Source organism: Cucurbita maxima, unplaced genomic scaffold (genome assembly GCF_002738345.1).
Source record: "Cucurbita maxima cultivar Rimu unplaced genomic scaffold, Cmax_1.0 Cma_Scf00006, whole genome shotgun sequence".
Classification (NCBI taxonomy): domain Eukaryota; kingdom Viridiplantae; phylum Streptophyta; class Magnoliopsida; order Cucurbitales; family Cucurbitaceae; genus Cucurbita; species Cucurbita maxima.
The window spans coordinates 4,044,010-4,065,882 of record NW_019272022.1 but is presented as its reverse complement, the minus strand read 5'-3'; the positions used below and the strand labels follow the sequence as shown (position 1 = coordinate 4,065,882).

Here is a 21,873-nt window from a genome sequence, read left to right as displayed (position 1 = left end):
TTTTTTTTTTTTTTTTTTTTTTTTTTTTTTTTTTTTTTTTTTTGTAGGTCTTCCAATTAGAAATTCCCAGTCAACTAGAAACCCAGTGGAAGAAATGAACCGAGCGAGTACTGGCGGGTAAGGGTGAAGAACATTTAGAATTGAGGCTAAATCTCGCGGCAATCTTCTCTTCTTTAGCTTCTTCATAGTTGCATCCAAATTGCTGTGGTGAAGCACGGCCACGGCTATCATGGTGAAAGCTGTGGTGGCAGAAGAATCTCGGCTCACAATCGTCGAGGATCGCCTCGCTCAGTCCGCAATTCCATCGGAGGTATTTCTCCTCTTCTTCCGTCCATTCCTTTACGTTTTTCTCATTGTCAATCGTGGTCTGCTTGGTTCACAGATCGGCCTTGTGATTGGAAGGATTAGCTCTTCATTAGATAGAGGTTTCGTGTTCGATTTGATCCCAACTCCTCCCAACGATGCCGGAGAGGCGGCTTGTTCACTCGTCGGCGCCATTAAAGACGATAAGAAGAAGGGATCGAAAGGCAAATCTCCGGCTGTCGATTCCTCGTCTTTGGTTATCGACAAGGATTGGGTTGCTGAACACGCTCGCCAGGTGGATTCAATTGTTTTTCATACTTAATTTACGAAGATAGTCTTAATGGATATAATGCATTTCTTGTGCTATGAATTATGTTTTGGGGATCCGAATTTGCAAAAGAGGCTGTTGATCATTTTCATTCCAGGTCCGGCGAATGCTACCGGGAGGTGTGAAGGTGATTGGCGTTTATGTATGGGCTAGTGAAACGGCGGTTAAGAATTCAACCCTAATGCTTTGCCAGGTATCATTGTCACCCCGTTCGCATGTAGTTTTAGAAAGGTTACAGAGCTTACCTTGTGGTGTAGGGTCCATTTTTCTTCTTTTGGGCAAAAATTACTCGTCCATCTTTTGAGTGTTGTAGATAATAGATTGATTTATTTGCAACTCATTCAAGTATATGGACTGATGAGTTGTGAGATCCACATTGGTTGGAGAGGAGAACGAAACATTGCTTCTAAGGGTGTGGAAACCTCTCCCTAACAGACGTGTTTTAAAACCTTGAGGGGAAGCCCGGAAGGGAAAGCCCAAAGAGGGACAATATCTGCTAACGGTGGACTTGAGGTGTTACGAATGGTATCAGTGCTAGACACCGAGCAGTGTGCCAGCAAAGACGCTGGGCCCCAAGGGGGTGGATTGTGAGATCCCACATCGGTTGGAGAGGAGAACGAAGCATTGCTTATAAGGGTGTGAAAACCTTTCTCTAACAGACACGTTTTAAGACCTTAGGGGGAAGCCCGAAAGGGAAAGCTCAAAGAGGACAATATATGCTAGCGGTGGACTTGGGCTGTTACATGAGTAGCTTCTCATAGATTAATGAATGACCTAGTGAGGGGGTTTTGCGACAGTTCTTTCTCGAAATTTCTCCATTAGTTAGCTATTGAGACGATTTGGAGAGGCTTGAGTCGGAACCTTCGTATCGGGAGGAGTCTTTTGAGCGTTGAGCTTACTGCAACCAAAATCAGTGTTATGGTGGATTGAAGATTTCCTACGTTCTGTTGGGAGACCATCAAATGCTAATATATTGTTTCCTGCAGGCTGTAAAGGCTGTAGCAGAAGCAGCGCCACTTACAGTCATTGACTCAGAGGAAAGACTCCTGGTTCATATCTGTTATAGTCCAAGGAGGTGTGTACATCAAAATCCTCATGTATTTAATTCACTTCCCTTCCTTCTAGAACAGTCATAGTGCCAAGAAACTTTTGATGTGCTGACAAACAAGTTCGGCAGGTGGACATGTAGAAATTTCTTTTTGACATCAAATCTCACATCAAACAGCCTGCGTCCTTCTGATTTTAAAATGGGAAGGGTCTTAACATCACTTCAGACATATAAGTGTATATACAACTTCGATATGAGGTAACTTGCATTACTATATCATCCCCACTTTTATTTTCTTACGACGCTATTAGATACTTTAATGTCGATCTTTGTTGCTCGCAGCCTAAGATAATGTATTAATGTGAACCTTCCACCCCTTGAAAAAATCCTCATGCTTCACCAAGTGAGCCCACCTATACAGCTTTTGTATCCAAATTAACCTCAACAAAGGAACATTTCTTTGCATTGATTTTAAGGCTTCAAATAGTCTTGAAGGCCTATAAAATCCTATTAAGGTTGATAAAAGAATCCTCCTCGCTAAGAGCGAAGAAATGCTATCATTAGAAAATTACAAGTGAATAAAACAAGCTGCTCTATCCGAGTGATGAACCTTTCTACTAAACCTTTGTCCATGCCTCTTCTAGGCAAACGTTTGTTACAAATGTATACCACCAAGGAGAAAAGGATAGGGGATCTCCACATTTTGTTCTTCTTGTTGTAGGAATCTTGCTCCTTATTGACCTAGAGGAAGAAGTTTGCTGATCTCGAGCAATTCTAGATCCAAGAACTTGACTTGAACTGGTCATGTTCAAGAATCTCGAGCATAAAATTCTATATCCAAGATCTCGATCATAAAATTCTATATCCAAGATCTCGATCAATTCTACTAAACCTTTGTCCATGCCTCTTTTCCACACTTCTTATGCATGAAATTCCAAGCAACGTGGTCATAAGCCATTCTATAGTCAATTTTAAGTGGGAGCCAAGGAGGGTCTCATTTCGTGAGGTGGGAGGTCATTTATGAGCTGTGTAGAGAGTGTGGGTTGGAAAGTATATCCTATTGTATTTTTGCCTCCTATGTATGTAGAATTTATACCAACACCCCACGGAACTCGCACTGCCCCTTATGCCCCAGCACCCTCGTAAAGTTCACTCTTTGGGAGAAGGCTCTTTATGATCCCAGTATTTTGCACATATTGAGTGCAGCTAAAGGAGAGAAGAGAAGTTTGCAGAGATTTTTTTTATGGGTTTATGGAGGGAAAGGAAGAATACTTGAGGTTGGTAGTGGCTAAATTGAAAAAACTTAGGAATCGTAAGGTTTGTAAACTCAAAAGACTAAAAAGACAAAAAGATGAAAACTCATTAACTAAACTACAAGTTATCTTTAATTTTATGCTCCGTATTGTCTCCTATAAATTTTGCAACAATCCTGAATGTATCTCTTAGTGCTGTATTTTGACTTTTTTTTCTGTGTGCTTTGTTACTTTTTGCCAGGTTACCTGTTTCGAGGGCATCAAATGTCCAAAGATTAATAAATGTAATTCGTAATGGAATTTCGATTCAAGCTGATGTTCTAAAAGATGCAAAGGCCATGATTGATGGCAATCTGGTTAGTAGAACAATTCTGTTGTGCAACCTATGAGTAAATTATGAGGAAATTACCGTTTTGGTCCTTGAGGTTTCAGGAATAGGTTCGTTTAGTCCATGAGGTTTTAAAATGCATCTTTTTAGTCCTACGAAAGAGGTTCGAGTAATAGGTTTGTGTATTCTAGCTTTGAGCACCTTTTGTTCTATTTAAATTATGGGAAAATACCTTTTTAGTTCCTAAGTTTTTATTATTTTTAACGTTTTTTGTTCTATTTTTTTAGACCTAGTGACAAGTCTAAATTTAGGGAATAAAAAGGTAAGAGTTTGAAACTTTAGGGACCAGACGAACCTATTCCTAAAAACTCGGCGACCAAAAAAGTAATTTTACCTTAAAATTATTTATAGTTCTTTCATTGCGTTGGTTTAGTTGATTTATGATCTCCATGGTTTTCCTTCGTTCTTACTAGGTGGTTAGTGCCCCTTCTACTTTAGGAGACTTGCATGAAATTGAATTACTCCTACCATTCCTGAAAGATACGTCTCTTGAAGGTTTACTGGCTCTATTTTGTTTAAATGTTCCTTGTGGTTCTTTTCTTTGATGAATTTTTTCCCTTAAAGTTTCTTTTGTACAGCGTGCAGACAAAAAGAGGTTGATGGTATCGTTGTCATTAGAGGCTCGGTTTGTTCATTTGCTTATTTGAATTCAAAAGAACCCGTTTCCGAAGCTGTAACGGAAATTAAGGTAACATTTCCAATGTTTAATTTTACGTCCTTTGACTTTGAGGTGAAAATCTTCTATTGCCTGTTAAAAATTGAAGTCATAAAAGTTCTTTACTTTCTATTCCTTGGCCTTGTTATGTGATGAGCTGATATCTGATTTCCTTATTGAAATTTATGAAGTGTTCAATTTGTCAATTGTATGATGGACTTAAAAGACACGGGAAGATTTACCTCAAAGTATCTTTCCACCAGAAAAATACACCCTTTTGAGTAGAGATAATTTTAACTTCTCCTCCTTCCACATATTCTCACTCGTTTATCCCGCCTTCCACCGTAAGCCTTTGATGGTTCTTTCTCCCTCATTAAACTGCTTGTACCATCTTGTAACTGTTATTTTTGTAAGATCCCACATCGGTTGAAAAGGGGAATGAAACATTCTTTACAAAGGTGTGAAAACCTCTCCCTAGCAAACATGTTTTCAAAATCTTGAGGAGAAGCTTGGAAGGGAAAGCCCAAAGAGAACAGTATCTACCAGCAGTGAGCTTGAGCTGTTACAATTTTCTTTTTCCCATTGTTCTGTTTATGTCCGTTGGCTATGGACAGTAAGATCCTTCCTTTGAACTCATCCTCTCTGTTAACAGTGTCTTGTTGCTTCATAATTCAAAGAGGTCTTTACCGCCTTACTATTACTTCATTCAATGGAAATAATATTCTCCAAAATCCACCCTCTCTAATTTTCCACTTATTTTACAAAGAAAAGCACCTCCTCCCATTTGTTCTTCGAATGGCTGTAAGGATTAATGATGGATTATGAACCACTTTCTCCCCCAATCTGATTTCAAAATTTTCATAACTAGTCGCAGTTTCTTAAAATTGATTGTGAAAATTTTGCTTTCAATTAATACTCTCAAGTTCGTCTATCTGGTTCACCTTTCAATTGTTACTTTTTCAATGTGCTGGCTCACTTGTTCTGCTCTTCTTTAATCATGAAAGGCGTCGAAGTCATCTTCTTAGTGATAATCACTTTTACATGGTGACTGGTCATTACTTGAAAGACATTCAAACTGTGGGATAACTTTTGTTGTTTGACTATATAAAGATCGAAACTGTCGGGACTTTGTATAATGCATTAACATTTGCTGCTTATTTTGTAAAAACGTGTTTTTTCTTCACAGGGAGATATCATCACAAGTTTACAGAGTAGACTGGACATAATATGCGATGAGGTTGACGCAGATAAGGAAGCACACGACGTTCATGAGGATGCAAATGAAGTGGCATCAGAACATGTTTCTCAGCTCTTCCTTCACTCGTTGAGGTACGTGGGTTATACATTAAAGGATAGATTGCCATAATTAACCAAATTCTTTTGCTGGAACCTCTGAGAACAAGTTTTGGTCTAAAATTTGTAATTGTGGATCCTACTTTTAAAAAAGAGATCAAACAAGAATTTATAATAGATGGATGTCTCTATGATGATGATGCTGCAGTTCTTTTGGATGTATTCATAATAGATTAATGGCGTTTGGCGTATACCCGGAAAGGGAGATATAGACTTAGGTCATTTCCTTTGAGCATCTAATCTTCTTGATGCTAGTATCGGTTCGTTCATTCAAATGCCCATCCTTTTTGGACTGCATATTTTAGTGGGCGTGGTCTGAAATTCGCATTTTCTGGTGGTGGATCTTGACTATTGTTCCTCAATGCTTCTGAGTGCAGGAAACAGTGCAACCTCTCATTTCCCCGAAGAGTGTTTGTTCCTTGGTTGGCAGACATTTACATCTGCGACTATTTGCAACCATCTGAGACCACTGCGGTCTGTACTTCAGGCCTTTTCCCCCCTTTCTTTCTTTCTTTATTTTCTTCCCTTGCAATTGTTGTCATTGCTGCTTGTATTTGTTTGTTTTTTACTCTTAAGTTACGTTCGAGATCGAAGTTTTTCTTAGGAAGTAAATTATTTTTGCTAACTTAGGTCTTTGTAACATCATTATAGGTTTTAAAAGAACACTGCACCGAATTAATGTCCATGGAAGCACCAATGGACATGACGACAGTTCTTGAACCAGAAAAGGAGGCTCTTTCCCTCTCAGCAGAATCATTTTGGGATGTGGCTGTACCCTTCCAATGCGCGGAGACTTCATTAGAGAAGAAAAACAGAAACGATGGCACGATAACTGGCAGTACAGCAACTTCAAGCAGCAAGTCCAGTGGTATTAATATTATGATGGCTGTTTTCGTCCTTATCCTTGCAGTTATCATTGGCTTCGTGTTTCTTTTCATGATGGGATCATGATTTATTATTTACTTAAGCTTAGCTTAGCTTTCTTACACCAATTTTGATAGCCATGCCATTAGAGAGCATCATACGCCGATGGGTTTTGTTTTGGATTTTGGGTTGGTCAAAGGTAACCGTTTCTTTCAGCCCATGTTCAGAGTACTGTTATTTCCTAAGACTTCTTAATGCCACATTTGCCATTTCATACAAAATTTCTGGCTCCACAAAATGGTGACATTTCAATGTAGAGAAGGCTAGGTTGGCCCGAGCACCGACAAAACGACAAAACTAGAAGGGTATGTCCTGTTTTTCGTTCTCTTATTCTAATTTGATCATATAAAAAATAGGAAGTTTACACATGGAAGACAAATTAAGAGTACAGATCCCTATAATTAATGAAATATAAATAGAAATATGTACCTCCGAGATATGAAGCCATGGAAATTTTAGTTGAGAGCTCCATCATTTGACAAATTGCAGGCTTGAACTGACCTAATTCGTGCCTAATTGAATTTTGAAGGCTTTCATTGGAGTAGCATTTCCCCAAATAATGGAATAAACTAAAAGAGTTGGAACCTTTACTGATACAATTAGCGATGAAGACGACATTTATGGTGTTCCCATATGAGGAGAAAATGAACAGCACGAGCTTTACCTTCTTCAAGCTACTACGCAACTTGTAGCTTCTTCCTCAAGTTTTGCCAGGGTAATTGGTCCATGATGAATCTGATCCCTTCATACTGCAAATAATGAGTTGAATTGGGTGAAACCACTTACTCCAAATAAAACCACTGCATCTGATTTTGTACGTCAAATTGTCTATGATCCATAGCGATTTCTTTTTTATTGGTGCAAGCTGATTTTTGAATAAGCCTTTTCTAGTTGTGCTGACTTAGAAGTTGCCATTCTGATTAGGGTAATGCTTACTATTTGCAGATTTCGCTCTTTATAGATGGATGGCAGTCATTTCCAAAACCCTTCAGAAGCTTAAATAAGAACACGCTGTGGGTGGCAATTGCAATCTCTTTCTCCTTCCGTGTCCACAGCCTGGCCAAGGTAGAAAACCATTAAGTATAAAAAATCAAGAGATGCGAACGCCAACACCCAAAGGACCCGTATAACTTCTGTATACCAATGCAAAGTTCTACGTTTTCAAGAGTCGAGGGCTTCTTTGCAAGAAGCTTTATAATTGGGAGTGACATAACTTATTTGCCTTTGTTTTACCTTTTCCGTACGTTAAAGTCGTTCAGGCACCGAGTTGCGTATTGGGTGTAAAAAAATTATCTTCTCCACTCGTAACCACGAAGTTCTTGGTCTGGTAGTTAAGAAGGGAGAAGGAATAATCATAGAAAGGGACATAAGTGTAACTGAAGTTAGCAGTTGTCAACATTCGAAGGCATCAACGAAGGTCATAACATAGCTACCGAATAATCCTTGCAACTATTTCTCAACTTGTTCTTTCTAGTGAAAAGGATTCAACAGCATGAAGTAAAGAAGGAAGAAAATTTAATGACTGCAACAACTTAAGCGATAATAATTGGAAATATAGTAAGAAAAAAATTGACCTCCATGGACATAAACAACATTGCTTAACACGAGTATGTCTTCTCTCTTTTACCAACTATTTGCATACTTGGTTTTCTTAATCTTCTCCTAGATTAACATGTAGACATTTTATAGTAGAAGAAACTAACGAGAGACTTTTAAACTAAAATGTGGGAATATATTATTTTTGGATATTAGAACAAATTGATGTTTCAGTGTTTATGAAGATGATGAATGATTAAATTAACCATACGAGTCCTTTAACATCACTGAACCAATCTTGATATGATTTGTAAAGCTTGATCAGCTTATCACGAATTAATTGCCGTTTTCCCTATGTAAATGTTGTGTTTAAGTATGTAGACTCATACGTAGAAAGTACGAATAAAATAGGCATATACCTGTTGCCATCCTAAAATGATAAGTTGAGCATCCAAATAATCAGAAGACTGAAGCAAACCGCAATCCTTTTCCATTGCAGCATTATGAACTCCCTGAGCATTTCTCACCTGTAAAATTTATATAAACTTCAAATGCTTGAAAAATGCAAACGGAAGCTATGAACTCCACAATAAGAACAAGCAACAAATTAAAATCCAAGAAAAATAGATAGCCAACTTTAAGTGCATCGAGAGCGAAAACATTCTATCACAGATCAGATGAATAGTTTTACAACGGTGCGACGGATGCAAACTCAGACCTCCAGCAGAGTCCATATATCTAAAAATCAACAAAAACAGAAAGCACAGACGATCAAACAAAACATCTTACAAGTTAAGCCTTCGCAGTCGAGAAGATAACAAATCAAAGAGCCGAAACAAATAAACCAATTCTCACTCAAGGAGTAGAATACAAATTCTTTCGATGCCTCATAGCTCAAAAAATACAAAAATCCGAATCGAAAAAAACAACGAAAAAGAACAAAGTTCTCAACAAAAGAAATCCACACCAATAATCGCAACTATTCCATTCCAATCCAATCCAAGAATCAACAATATTTTAAAGTTCGAGAACTTACAAAGCTCTGTATCAATGATAACACCATTTCGCCGACGAACAAAACCGTCATCGTCATTGAAGAAACAAAAAAGTCCAAGAGAAAAAGAAAGAAAACGTAACCAATTCACCTGAAGAAAGCTGGAGAAGAGAGCAAACAATGAAGGAAGAACGTAGCAACACAGCTTCAAGACGAATGGGACGCGGGAGAATAGGCGCGCAACAATAAAGCCCAACAGGCCCAACAGTTCGACAATTATTTGGGCTTTTCTTCAAATAGAGCCCAACAGGCCCAACAACGTGGTATTTATAAACTTAAATTTAAATAAATTCAAATTTCTTCGCGCGCTAGCCCATATTGTCTTTTTTAGGTTTTCTCTTTCGAGCTTCCCTTCATTAAAAAGCGTTTGCTAGGAGAAGGTTTCCAGACTCTTATAAATGGTGGTTTGTTCTCTTCCCCAACCAATGTGGGAACATCATAATCCACCCCCATTCGGGCCCGTGTCCTTGCTGACACTTTTTTTTTTTTCCTCCAATCGATGTGGAACCGCCCTCAAATCCACACGATTTGGGGCACAGCGTCCTTATTGACACATCGTCTCGTGTCTACCACCCTTCGGGGAACAGCGAGAAAGCTGGCACATCGTCTGATATCTGGCTCTGATACCATTTGTGATGTCCCACATTGTCGGGGAGGAGAACAAACCATCATTTATAAGAGTGTGGAAACCTTCCCCAAGTAGACGCGTTTTAAAGCCTTGAAGGGAAGCCCGAAAGGGAAAGCCCAATAATATCTGCTAGCGGTGGATTTAGACCATTACAGTTTCTGATTTGGTATTATGAGATTTAAAAATAAACTTAAAATAAAATTTAATTAATAAAAATAAAAATAAAATGTAGTGAAGGGTTGTTGAGTTGGAGTAGTGTAGCGTTTTGGTGTGAGGTCGGTGGTGGAAGTCAGTCATCGTGGGGTTTGCTCGGAAACGGACAAAAAATAAACCACTTAACGAAGAAAATCTAGAGAGCAAAAATTGCGGTTTTGGAGGTTTAGTGGTTTTACCACAAATATTGTGTGCTGTGAGTTAAAGCTGTTTTTTTTCGGGGACAGGAAAGGGAATGAAACCGCTTCCTGTCGGCTGGTGGCACAATAAATAAAACCACCGCGGTTTTCTCGCCCACCGCCGTGTGCGGCCACCCCGACCCCTCTTCTTCTGCAGGTCTTCTGTTTCCCTGCGACTTTCGTCTTTCCTATCTTGCTTTCCTTCTGTGCTCCGCAATCTCTTAATTAATAACTTTAATTTTTTTAAAAATATATTATTTAAATTATTTTTCAAAACTAAAAAATATATTATTTAAATTAGTATACAGAGACGAAATCAATAATATTACGTTTAAAAAAATAAATAAATAAATTTTTTTATAAAAATAAAGATAATTAATACTATTTTAAAATTTTATGGCTATTTTTTAACTTCAAATTAATAATAAAGATATTTTTAAAACTAAGAAATAAATAAAAATAAAGTACTTATTAAGACCAATAAAATTTAAAGGTACTTTTTTAAATACAAGACTAATTATAAATATATTTTTTAATTTTTAATTAAAATATATTTTTTAAAATTTTAAAAATACTAGCTTATAATCAGATAGAAACGAATATATATATGTATATGATTTATAAATAAGATTTAATAAATACTCCATTTTAAAGGACAGCCAGGGTGTCAATAATAATTGAAGTTTATTTTTTTATTTATTATTTCATACTTACAGCTCCCTAATCTTCCAGATGTCAATTTCAAATAAAATTAAAAAAATAAAATAAAATCTTTAGGATGTTGAGAATTTTAGTTACTTACAAATTATGACGACTATTATGGATTTTTCTTTTCCTTCCACAACATTTTTAAAAATTAATTAATTTATTTGCCTGGGCCATTCCACGGTTATTTATATTATATTAATTAATTAATAGGTTTCTAGCTATAATTGCGGCAACCTTGACATTCTTCAATATTGCAAATTATTAAATCATCCAATTTGCTTCTACAAAACTACAAAATTAGTTATATATAAACAAAAACATCATTGAGATGATTTTATTAAACTTTTTTGTCCTAATATATTTCAAAATATTTATTTAATGTAATTCCCAATTGTAACAAATTTCCAAAATAATTGGTTAGAAATATATTTAATTATATAAAATGTCAAACTAAATCATATTTCGATTATTATAAACTATAGTGTTAACGTCACATTGTTCTAATTATATATAGAAATTATTAATTTTTGATTGGGGATTAAAATGTATTAGAGATTTTGTTTCGTGTGCAAACTTTGTATATCCTCTTGAAATCGAAAAATTATTGAAATAACCATTATTTTTATTTTTTTTTGTTTTTTTCTAAATCCTAAACCCTAAAAGATTATGGTTCTCCAGTATCCAATCAATTAATCCCCCAAACTCGAGAACCTTAAGCATAAATGAAAGGGTAGGGTGAGGGATAAGGGGAGAAGCTCCTAAATTGAAGGATTCCCTCGCTTGCTCTAATGCTCGTTTATACGACAGTGAGTGGAGTACATAAACTTCTTTAGAGATAGGGATGAGTACTACACCAGTTCGTAAGTCAAGTACGGAACAAAATATAATACAAGCTTTTAAATTGTACATAAACAACATAATCCAAGACAAAAGTCAAATCTCAAATGAACACTAAACATACTACAAACAAAAATCGTATCATACTATATAAAATTATAAACTCGTAATAGATAATATATTGCTTTTTTTTTCTTTTTTTGTCCATAAATTAAAAAAAATTAACTACCAATAATTATATCAAATTTTTGTATGTCAAGTGCATAAATTTTAAATTTTAAATTTTTATAAATATATCAATTTACATTAATATACATACATATATATATGTATATATATTATAATAAGATAAATTTAAAATCTCATAAATAAAAATAAAGAAAAAAAAACATAATTTCATTATCTCTACAAAGGTGGTAGGTTCAAGTTTCAATGTATTATTGACTAAATGTGTATATATTTAATATACATTATTGTTATGAAATAAAATAAATTAAGTTAAAATGAATAAAATAAATAGGGAATTTGATGGGAGAATTTTGGGTGGATATCAAGGTTATGTGTATTGGGCCACGTGTCAGCCGTATGTTTTTGTTTTTATTTTTTATTGAGTTAATGGGTTTCCTCACTCCGCCATTTGTTTTGCTTACTTATTTAATTCCAGCACACTTTTCCCAAACCCCACGTCTCAACGAGTGAGATCTAAACTATTTTTACAAATGAAAAGTATAAAGAGAACAATATCTACTAAGTTTGAACTATTATAAATGATTTCAAAAGCGACATCAAGACGATGTACCAGCGAGGAGGCGGAGCACTAAAGAAGTAGATACAAGACAGTGTGCCAGCAAGGACATCGGGCCCCAAATAGATGTATTGAAGGCTCCCACATCAATTAAAGAAGGGAACGAGTGCCAACAATAACACTGGGTCTGGATGAATAATCCAGATTGCGAGAGAATAATTACATTTTTATTACACAATAAGAACAAATAAATATTATATTCTTGTTTTATTATTACTATTATAGAAAGGGTTTTTTTCGACAGCTATAAATACCATACACGACAGTGAATGAACTATTATTTGAACATAAAATTATGTGTATAAATACATTATGATATATTTTAATCAACATACTTCTGTATGATTATCATTTACTTCTTTCAATATCTATAGAAATTAACTTATTAATAAATTTAAAATTCGTCTAAATTTTAATTTTTTTTTTAATTATACCGATTATTAGTAATTGAGCAAACCAGCTAGCATACAACATTAACAATTGAAACCAGTGTTATTATTTTGGCTTTTTGCTAAAATTTAAAGAACATCCTAGATTTTATGGCCCCACTTTTTATTTTTTCATTAAATTTTTTTAATGAAGAAATATTTAAAATAATAGAAAATTAATAGGTGTACAAAAATATATTTTATGCTTAGTTATCATTTTCACCGAAAAAAAAAGGTGAATTATTGTTTATGCAGTAAAATCGGGATTTATTATCTCTTTGATTGAACGAGGTAAATAGGTGAAAGTAACTAGGTAAAGTAGTTGAGAGCTTGAGATTACATAATTCCCTTATTTTCTTGAACGAGGTAATGCTATTTACCGCTCCTTTATCGTCTCCCTATTGTAATAGTAAACAAAGAGCTAAATAGATGGCATTTATCACGTGACAACGTATAAATTTATAATTATTCCTAAGGGAAATTTATGTATTTATTTGAAATTATGTAGAAAAAAATGAAGAAAATATTTTCACATGAAGATGGTCAACGATTTTGTCACGTCACACATTGAGTAGACAGCTAATCAATTTGATTCAATGTATGTAATAAAATCTTAGATTTAAAATTAAATTGTATGAATTTGAAATTGTCAAATTGATAACGACGGTGCTGCTTCTTTGATTAAGACAAGCAATGAAAGTAAAAAACGCAGGTTTAAATTAATGTTAAAAGATCAAATGAGCCATAACGACGTACTTATTTATTAGGCAGGTTGAATAGTCATCTCTATTAGTAAGTATTGAATTATTGGTTGTTGTTAATATTTCGACTGATTAATCACATATTCATAATTTAAGAAATATTTAAGGTCACATTTAATAATATTTTTTAATATCATAATTAATGAAGTTTAGAAAATTAAATTGGGGTGGCACTAAGAACAAAATGGTAAGAAAAGAGTATGAACGAACAAAAAAACGGCCCACCAACTCATTTGAAAAATGGGCGTCGCAGCAAACAATTATTTGGACCTATCTGGATGCCATACGGCCCCATCCCCTTCTTTCAATATCTTTTGCACTTACACATTTTTAATCTTGAAACAAATGAAAAATTAACAAATATATATATATAATAATGTCTGGTTTTGCTCGTTATGCATCTCTATCAGTCTTACGGTTTTAAAATCTATCTGTTAGAGTGTGATGTTTCACATTGGTTGGGGATGGTTGGGGAGGAGAACAAACCACCATTTATAAGGGTGTGAAAACCTTCCCCTAGTAGATACGACTTTAAAACCTTGAAAGAAAGCCCAAAGATAACAATATTTGTTAACGGTAGGTGAATTTGGAGGGGGTCCCACATCGATTAGAGAAAGGAACGAGTGTCAGCGAAGACATTGGGCCACTCCCTTGAAGCCCGAAAGAGTACAAAAAAAACGTTCGACCTCACGATAATTAATAATTAAAAAATTATCACAAATGAAAAAAATGCAAGCATTATTAAAATATTGGAAAATAAGGGAAAATGCAATGTTTTGAATTAAAATAAAAATAAAAACATTTGAAAATTTTATTGATGAAATTAAAACCATATTGGAAGGGCAAAAAAGTAATTTCGCGTTTTTGTCTTCATTGTTTAGGGCATACAAAATACAGAGAACCCTCTCTGACATGGTCTTCGTCTCTGATCTCTCAATTCATTTGGTCAACAAAATTTCTCCAATTTATATAAAAAAATATTAACTTCTCTTCCTTCCCTTTGATTGCAGAGATTTCGGTGAAAAAGACATCAATATTATTAACCCACATACACTAATCAAGATTTAAGCAACTAATTAATTAATTAATTAATTTCATACTCCTCTGGCTCTCTATATATTCTCCAACTTCACCATTCATTTTATTCAGAGGAAAAAAAAAAAATGGAGTTGAATGAACACTGTTTGTTAGATGAACTTCAAGCTTTGAGAAGAGAAATTAATTGGGAATTAGCAATGCCCACTGAAATTAACGACCTAATCTCCACTGCTAATGGCTGGAATTTTGATTGCTCTGATGCTTCTTCTTTCCCCTTTTCTTTACCTATTGACCACCAGGATTTTGGCTATCTTCTCTGCGGGGAAGATGACTATTCTTTTCCCGACGGCCAGTTCACGGCGGCTCCGAGTACCGGCGATTCGATGTCGTACACTACGTTCGAGACTACGCCGGGGGGTTTCGGCAGGTGTCCGGTTATGGAAGAGGAGGATGAGATTCCGAATCTTGAAGTTCTGGGTAGTTGTAAAATGGAGCCGGCTTATTCTCCTGAAATTGTTCCGGTTTTCAACGCCGGTGGCACGTGCGATTTTGGCCAAAAGATCGTTAGTTCGGCGAGTAAGAAACTTCAGGGGAAGCCGTCGAAGAATCTCATGGCGGAGAGACGGCGGAGGAAGCGGCTTAATGATCGCCTCTCCATGCTCCGATCCATCGTCCCCAAAATCAGCAAGGTATTTTAAATAATTAATTAATTCAAAAAAAAAAAAAAATGAAGAAGAAGAATGCAAGCAAGGTTGCTTGCTTACTCTCCCTCCGCTGCAAGAAAGGAAGGCTCACCATTTGTCCGCATATTCAGACCGTTGAGCTACAAGTTGCCGTGGCCATATTGCTTAGTCCTCAAAAACCCATATTCAGTCATGAATTATAGTTCACCATATATATTATATTATAATTTATAGATGGTTTTAGTCAATATTCACATTTTATTTTTTAATTAGATGGATAGAACTGCGATTCTTGCGGATTCAATCGATTACGTGAAGGAACTGCTCGAGAAAATCAACCATTTGCAAAGGGAAATTGAAATGGCGAATCCGAGTAAATTGGAGTCTATGGGGATTTTGAGAGCTGAGAAGCCGAGTGAATATTTGGTCAGAAATTCACCTAAGGTAATTAAGGGGAGATTAAGGGTGATTAAGGCTTTGATTAGCGTTTTAATTTTGGATTTGTGTTTGATTAATGCAGTTTAGTGTGGAAAGGAGAGAAGGTGACACTCGGATTGAGATTTGCTGTGCGGCTAAGCCTGGATTGTTGTTGTCAACAGTGCACACTCTTGAAGCTTTGGGACTTGATATTCAGCAATGTGTCATTAGCTGCTTCAATGACTTCGCAATTCAAGCCTCTTGTTCCGAGGCACGTATAAATCAAATTCTTTTAACTAATCGAGCTATGTCAAAGTTGGTTTTTCTTTAGCTCGAGCGTAAACGAAACATCGTTTTTTATCATAAACTATAGCTCGTAGATTGGTATTAGTATTCGTAAGTGAAAACATTTATTTGAATTCTAAAGCTAATTAGTCTTCGTGTTCGATGAAACAGGGAACGGAACGGAGACCGATAGAAGAAGTAAAACAAGCATTATTTGAAAATGCTGGATATGGAGGAAGATGTCTGTAGAACCATCCTATTTGGAAACTAGGAAGAGTTAATTTAATTGGTCTTTTTTTTTTTCAATAATAAATGTGTATTGAATTTAATAGTCTTTAAATCAGCAAATGATTGTCATATCATAAAATAAAAAGAAAAAAAAAACAAATAAATAAATAAAAATGATATGATTATTATTATTATTTGGGTGGTTTTGATCATGTGACACAAGTGGAGTGATGAACGGCTGAGATTAGTACAAAATCTTACGATGCTTCATTTCTTATTGAAAGCGATGGGTGAAGAGTGTTGTTTAGGGGAATCCTCGGAATCAACGAGATTCATTATTCAGGTTTCAGGCATGTTTTTGAATGGCCAGCTGTGGTCTGTGGTCTGTGCTGCTCAGATTTCAGATGGCGCTGTCGTTTTTTTGAAGATTTAAATCATTTGAATGCGAAGGAAATAGTTAGCTAATGATTTTAATCCTAAATTTGTTTGATTTTAAATTCCCATAATTTATTGGTTTCAATGAAAATAAATAATTTGGATATAATTAGGTTTGAGCGTTTAATAATATCGACCCTCTCGTGCGAGAGAGAGCCTATGTCATAGCATATGGTAAGGATCAACGTAGACTTCTCGATGCTGGCTCAAGTATGCATTACCCTTTTTGTCGGTTTCAATTGTCAACTATTTATGAAAAATTAATACAATTAAATTGACAGATAACTCGTCCTTATTGCCACTCGACATGACCGTACATGAGACTTTCACCTCGTACGACTCCTCGTTTAATTCTTTTGAAGTCATTGGATCATTTTCCTCGTTTGAGAATCTCCTCCCCTCTTCCATTCCATCTCGAAGAGTGACCGAGACCATTTTAATCACGTTTTCATTTATTTGGAATATGAGTTCTACTACGTCATTTTTATTTACTTATTTTTTTCCACTTATTTATTTTATTTTATTCATTTCGATCATTCCTTAAATTTCATAGAGTTGATCGTGTAGAATTTGGTGTTGTTTTTATGTGAGATCTCACGTTGATTGAAAAGGAGAATGAAGCATTCCTAAGTACTTGGAAACTTCTCCCTAGCATATGCAATTCAAAACTGTGAGGTTAACGACGATACAAAACGAGCTAAAACGGACAATATCTACTAGCAATAAACTTTGACTACTACAATCTAGTAAAATAATAGAAATAAAAATTTACACTGAATTAAATTTGTTTGTACTATGTTGAGGTGTAAAATAAAAATAAAATGACAAAAACAAACCAAGATAATATAGAAATGAAGCTTTGTTAATTCTCGTCTTCTTCATATCGATCCTCGTATAACCTAAGAAAAACAATATCAATATTAATACTAAATATTTTAAAATCATGGAATAACATAAGCTTAGTTTACGAACATAATCAAGACTTATGAGGGGAGAGAATGTATAAAGTTCATAGCTTGTCAGCGTCGTGGTGGGCGGTGTCGGGCTGCACTGAAGGGGCGGTGCAGCTTACAGTGGCGATCAGAGGCAAGCTTATAGTCGAACACTAGCTAAGTCCGGGTTTAGAATCTAACTTTAAAGTATATCTTCCTATGTTTTCTAGAATTTTAGTTTTATACCCACATTTACTTCATTAAACATTAATCCTTCATATAGTTTTTAAAATAATTTGAAAAATGATACCCTTAATATAAAATTAATTTAATTAAAGCACTTTTTTAAAATTTTAATAATTTTAAATATTAATTTTATGTAATTAAAATTTAAAATTTATTGTGAAAGTTTTGAACATTCATGGCTGAAACGGGCCGATTTTCCAGTCCTGCGGTACCGGATTTGGGCCATAAGCCCATTAAGCATATTCAGGCCCATGAGACAAGGTTGGGACGTCTTGGATTTTTTTTTTTTTTTTAAGATTAATTTAAATTTAGTCTCTTATATTACAAACATTTTAAAATTTTATTTTTCTCTTTTAAAAATATTAAATTTAATTGATGACAGACTAAAGCGTTTTAATATAGTTTGGTAAATTTGTGAAAATTTAAAAGATAATTATGGTAGAATTTTAAATTGATTTAAACCCATAATCCAAAAATTGCGGTACTGTTATGACGTGTCGTGTGTAATCCGACACGACGAGAATAGCATGCCAGTCATTAGACATCCATGAGTGCCATGTCATATAATCCGGACCCAAATCACAACGTTCTTCCAATCATAGTACGAGGATTATTTTAGATTATCTTATTTATTTATTTGCATGGTTTGATACATGAAAAAAATGACCTGTAAATTAAGGAGAAAAAGTAAATAAAGGATAATGTTTTTCCAAGGATATTAAAAACTCTCCCTTAAATAGAATTGTCTTATTAGAAAATAGAATTTTAATTATAAAATTACTCTAAAAGCTTATTTAATAAAAATAAAAAATCATAAATGCATAATATATTTTTTAATTATAAAATTACTATAAATTTCATAAGAAATTATCGCTTCGATCACCATAAAATTAATTACAAGTATTTTATAATAAGGATGGGTTCGGAGAGATATTAACATTTTAATAATAAAATTTTTTCTTTCCTTTATTTAATAAATTAATAAATTAATAAAGCTTTCATTTCAACTGGTAGCATCATCAACACAAGCAAGAATTTTGTCTCAAATATTAATTATAAATTAAACTTTGGAATAATTAATGTCCCTTTATTTTTAATTTAATATGTGAATACTACTTACACGTATGCCTTTTCTTGTTTTAGTATTTATTTTTAATATATATTATTTTAAAACATGTTTTATTTTTATAATTTAGTTAAATAAATATTTTTGTCCATAAATTTAATTGTCCCAGCTCCTCATCAACAAATTCTGCACAGAAAACTGGAGAGCTTCAAAGATGGAGTATGATTACGGCGAAGCACAGGATCCGGTCCCTCTGAGCCTTCCGGTTGGTTTGGTTCTTTTGTTCACATTTTTGCTCTGCATGTGTTGTTTTTTTTCTTGTTGCCTTCACTGGGAAAAGCTCCGATCACTTATCGGCCACCGCTATCCTCCCCTTCTGCCGGTAAACACCGCCTTCTCGCCGCCCGACAAAATTTCCCCGGTCCATACGGTGCGTTTTGTTCCTTCTACTTCAAAAAAAAAAAAAAAAGATTTATGGCGAAATTGAATAAAATCACTTATAAATCTGAGAATTATTTGATTTTATTTATATTTTGGGAATTAGAAGATATGGAAGGAGACTCCGGCGCAGAGCTTGTCGGTTTTGATGCCCGGCGACGAGGTTCCGAGGTTTATAGCAATGGCATGTCCGCCGTGTGCGGCGGCGTTGGTGGTGGTTGAAGAACAGAAGCCTTCAAGGAGTATTCCGGATTCTTCTGGAGCTCTGTCTTTAAGTTAGTGCCGTTTTTGTAACTTTCTCTGCGTGTACGTGTATTTATTTATTTATTTATATTAAAGTGAATTTTAATTCGATTATTCCTTTGGGATTTTCTAGCAATGTTCATATTTTTTGTCTCTGTTTTGTGAGTTAGTCACTTCCATATATTTTCTTATTCGACAAACAACAAAATTTAATTAATTCTCTTTTTTAAAACAAATATAAATAATATTAAAATTTATATATCTCTTTATATTTTTAAAACATGGTTGTAAAAGTAAAAATAATTTTAAGGTAATTTTGAAGTTTTTTATTTTTCTTTTTTAGATTAAAAATTTCCTTTAAAAAAAAAATTAGCGATTAATATATTTTTTAATTTTTTAAAATAAGGGTATTTTTTATTATTTTTTAAACTTAGTATTATTAAAATTTTGGAAAGTTTATCCTATTTTGTAGATAAAATATAAAATATAAAAATTAGGTGTATTTTTTTTATTAAATTAATAAATAGGAAGCGTGGGACCGTAGGAAACTAGAAATGGAACTAATGGGCCGTGGGCCCATTAAAAAATCCAGCCCAACGTGGAGCCGCGTGGGAATGACGTGGGAGGGAAAGTGGAAGTTGAACGGAATACGGTGAATGAAGTCCGAAGTCGCACGCGTGGGCAGATTTTAGTGGGGGTGTACGTGTACTTTACACGTGCCGTTTCTTGTGCATGCTTTTTTTATTTATTATATTATATTTTTGTATGTAAATATTGATAATTAAAATAAAATATTTTAAAATAGACATGGGAGAATATATTATTTATGGGATATATTTTAAATATTTTATTAATTTATATTTTCAGATATTAGTTGCTAGCTTGTATCCTATTTTAAAGCTTATGAATTATTTATATTTTATTTATATTTCTTATTCTTAACCCATTTAAATAATATTTAATCGTAGACCACTTATATTTTATTACGAAATGTGAAATGATAAATTTAAAATGAATTGTTTCTCGTAAAAAGTCAACGGGCTTCTTGGGCTAGATTTGATTAATATGGGCCTTTTCTGCTCTCGTGGGCCATTGATTTATTATGGGCCCAATTTGTGATTGGTTTACTGGGCCTTTCTTCCTAATAGCTATTTTAATTCCAAAATCGCGTGAAATACTGAGTGACGGGTGATATTTTTCGACGTTTGTGAGGGAGGTTTAAATTCGATGATTTCGATGCGTATGACCAGCAACCAACACCCAAAAGGAGTTTGGCTCCCGGGCAATGTATGCTCAGTCAACGTCGGGGTCACATCAGCAACTTATTTGGATACTCAAGTGTTTTTTTTTTCTTTTTTTGAATAATGATGACATAAACAATCATTCTCATTAATAGCGTGAATACATAGTTTTTTAGAAATATGTTTTTAAAATTTAAATATGGAAGACATCTTCACGAGGGTCGTCACATGAGAGGGAACACGAGTGCACGATCGAAGAGGACGAGAAAGCAAAATGGGAATTTAAATCAAAATCGTCTTTTTCATAGATTCAACTTTTTCTTTGGGGGCTTTAGAAAATTAATTAAATGTAAGAAAAAAACAATGAATGAAAGGGAAATTATATATTAATAATTTCCTTTAAACCAAACACAATATTTATCATTAAAAAAAAAAAAAAAAAAAAGAGTTGGTGAATCAATGATTTAATTTAATAGCAGCACTGAAACGCAGCCAATGTGTGACGTTCCAGTTTCCATTGAGAGCCAACCAGCTATGAATTGACCATTTGACCCTTCATTTCGAATTTTAATGGTATATCCACATCCGACGTGGCGATATATTGCCGCCACCTGGATATTAATTCTCCAGCTCTCTTTTATTGACTTTCAAAAATAAAATATATTTATTCGAGAGACCGTTGTGATCGACAGTTTTACACCGTCGGATGTAAGCTAAATATTATAATTATTAAAAAATACAAATTTTATAACTTTATTTTCCAAAATTGCCCATTTATTGTGATTTATACGAATAAAAAATTACTTTATTAAGACAGCCTTTTAGAAATGGAGGCTGAGGCTTTGAGGTGGCATTCACATCTTGCTTTCACATAAATATACGAGCCTAGTTTCAAAGTTAGCCTATTGCTTCTTTCAAAAAGGAAAAATAAATAATAAAAAAATTGACAAATTAAATACTAATTTAAAAGAACGGAAAAAGGTGCACATAATTGGAAAATAAATATTAATATTCTTATATTTAATATTTAATTTCTTTTGTACTCTAAATATTTTAATGATAATGATCTGTGCCAGAAATTAATTTTTTTATTATGTTAAAAAAATTGTAATATCCGTTTGTAAATTAAATTTAAATAAATAAATAAGGAATTTTAGTTAACCACGGTTCATGGTTGGATTAAACCACGGGTTAAACATCGTGGTTAAGCGGCGACTTTT

At 34.1% G+C, this 21,873-nt stretch overlaps 3 protein-coding genes across 5 annotated transcripts; all 3 read left to right on the top strand.

Annotated features, from left to right (window-relative positions):
* The first annotated feature begins 56 nt into the window (after positions 1-56).
* LOC111480267 (protein odr-4 homolog) lies at positions 57-7,491 on the top strand. 2 transcript variants are annotated; one of them, XM_023125212.1, is made up of 12 exons: positions 57-310; positions 383-598; positions 729-824; positions 1,618-1,706; positions 1,809-1,937; positions 3,174-3,288; positions 3,734-3,815; positions 3,899-4,008; positions 5,162-5,304; positions 5,706-5,802; positions 5,980-6,196; positions 7,198-7,491. In XM_023125212.1, the coding sequence occupies exons 1-12, from the start codon at positions 230-232 to the stop codon at positions 7,254-7,256; spliced, it is 1,434 nt and encodes a 477-aa protein (XP_022980980.1). In that variant the 5' UTR covers positions 57-229; the 3' UTR covers positions 7,257-7,491. The 2 variants fall into 2 exon arrangements, with proteins under 2 accessions (XP_022980980.1, XP_022980979.1); XM_023125211.1 differs by lacking the exon at positions 7,198-7,491 and having other exon boundaries at positions 58-310; positions 5,980-6,473.
* A 7,034-nt stretch (positions 7,492-14,525) lies between these two features.
* LOC111480299 (transcription factor bHLH93-like) lies at positions 14,526-16,243 on the top strand. Its single transcript, XM_023125260.1, has 4 exons — positions 14,526-15,128; positions 15,396-15,566; positions 15,643-15,810; positions 15,996-16,243. Exons 1-4 carry the CDS (start codon positions 14,565-14,567, stop codon positions 16,071-16,073), a joined length of 981 nt encoding a protein of 326 aa, XP_022981028.1. The 5' UTR covers positions 14,526-14,564; the 3' UTR covers positions 16,074-16,243.
* A 2,634-nt stretch (positions 16,244-18,877) lies between these two features.
* Positions 18,878-20,146, top strand: LOC111480331 (uncharacterized protein At5g65660-like). Of its 2 annotated transcripts, none has more exons than XM_023125308.1 (3): positions 18,878-19,161; positions 19,279-19,444; positions 19,957-20,146. In XM_023125308.1, exons 1-3 carry the CDS (start codon positions 18,946-18,948, stop codon positions 19,962-19,964), a joined length of 390 nt encoding a protein of 129 aa, XP_022981076.1. In that variant the 5' UTR covers positions 18,878-18,945; the 3' UTR covers positions 19,965-20,146. The 2 variants fall into 2 exon arrangements, with proteins under 2 accessions (XP_022981076.1, XP_022981074.1); XM_023125306.1 differs by having other exon boundaries at positions 19,276-19,444.
* The last annotated feature ends 1,727 nt before the right edge of the window (positions 20,147-21,873 follow it).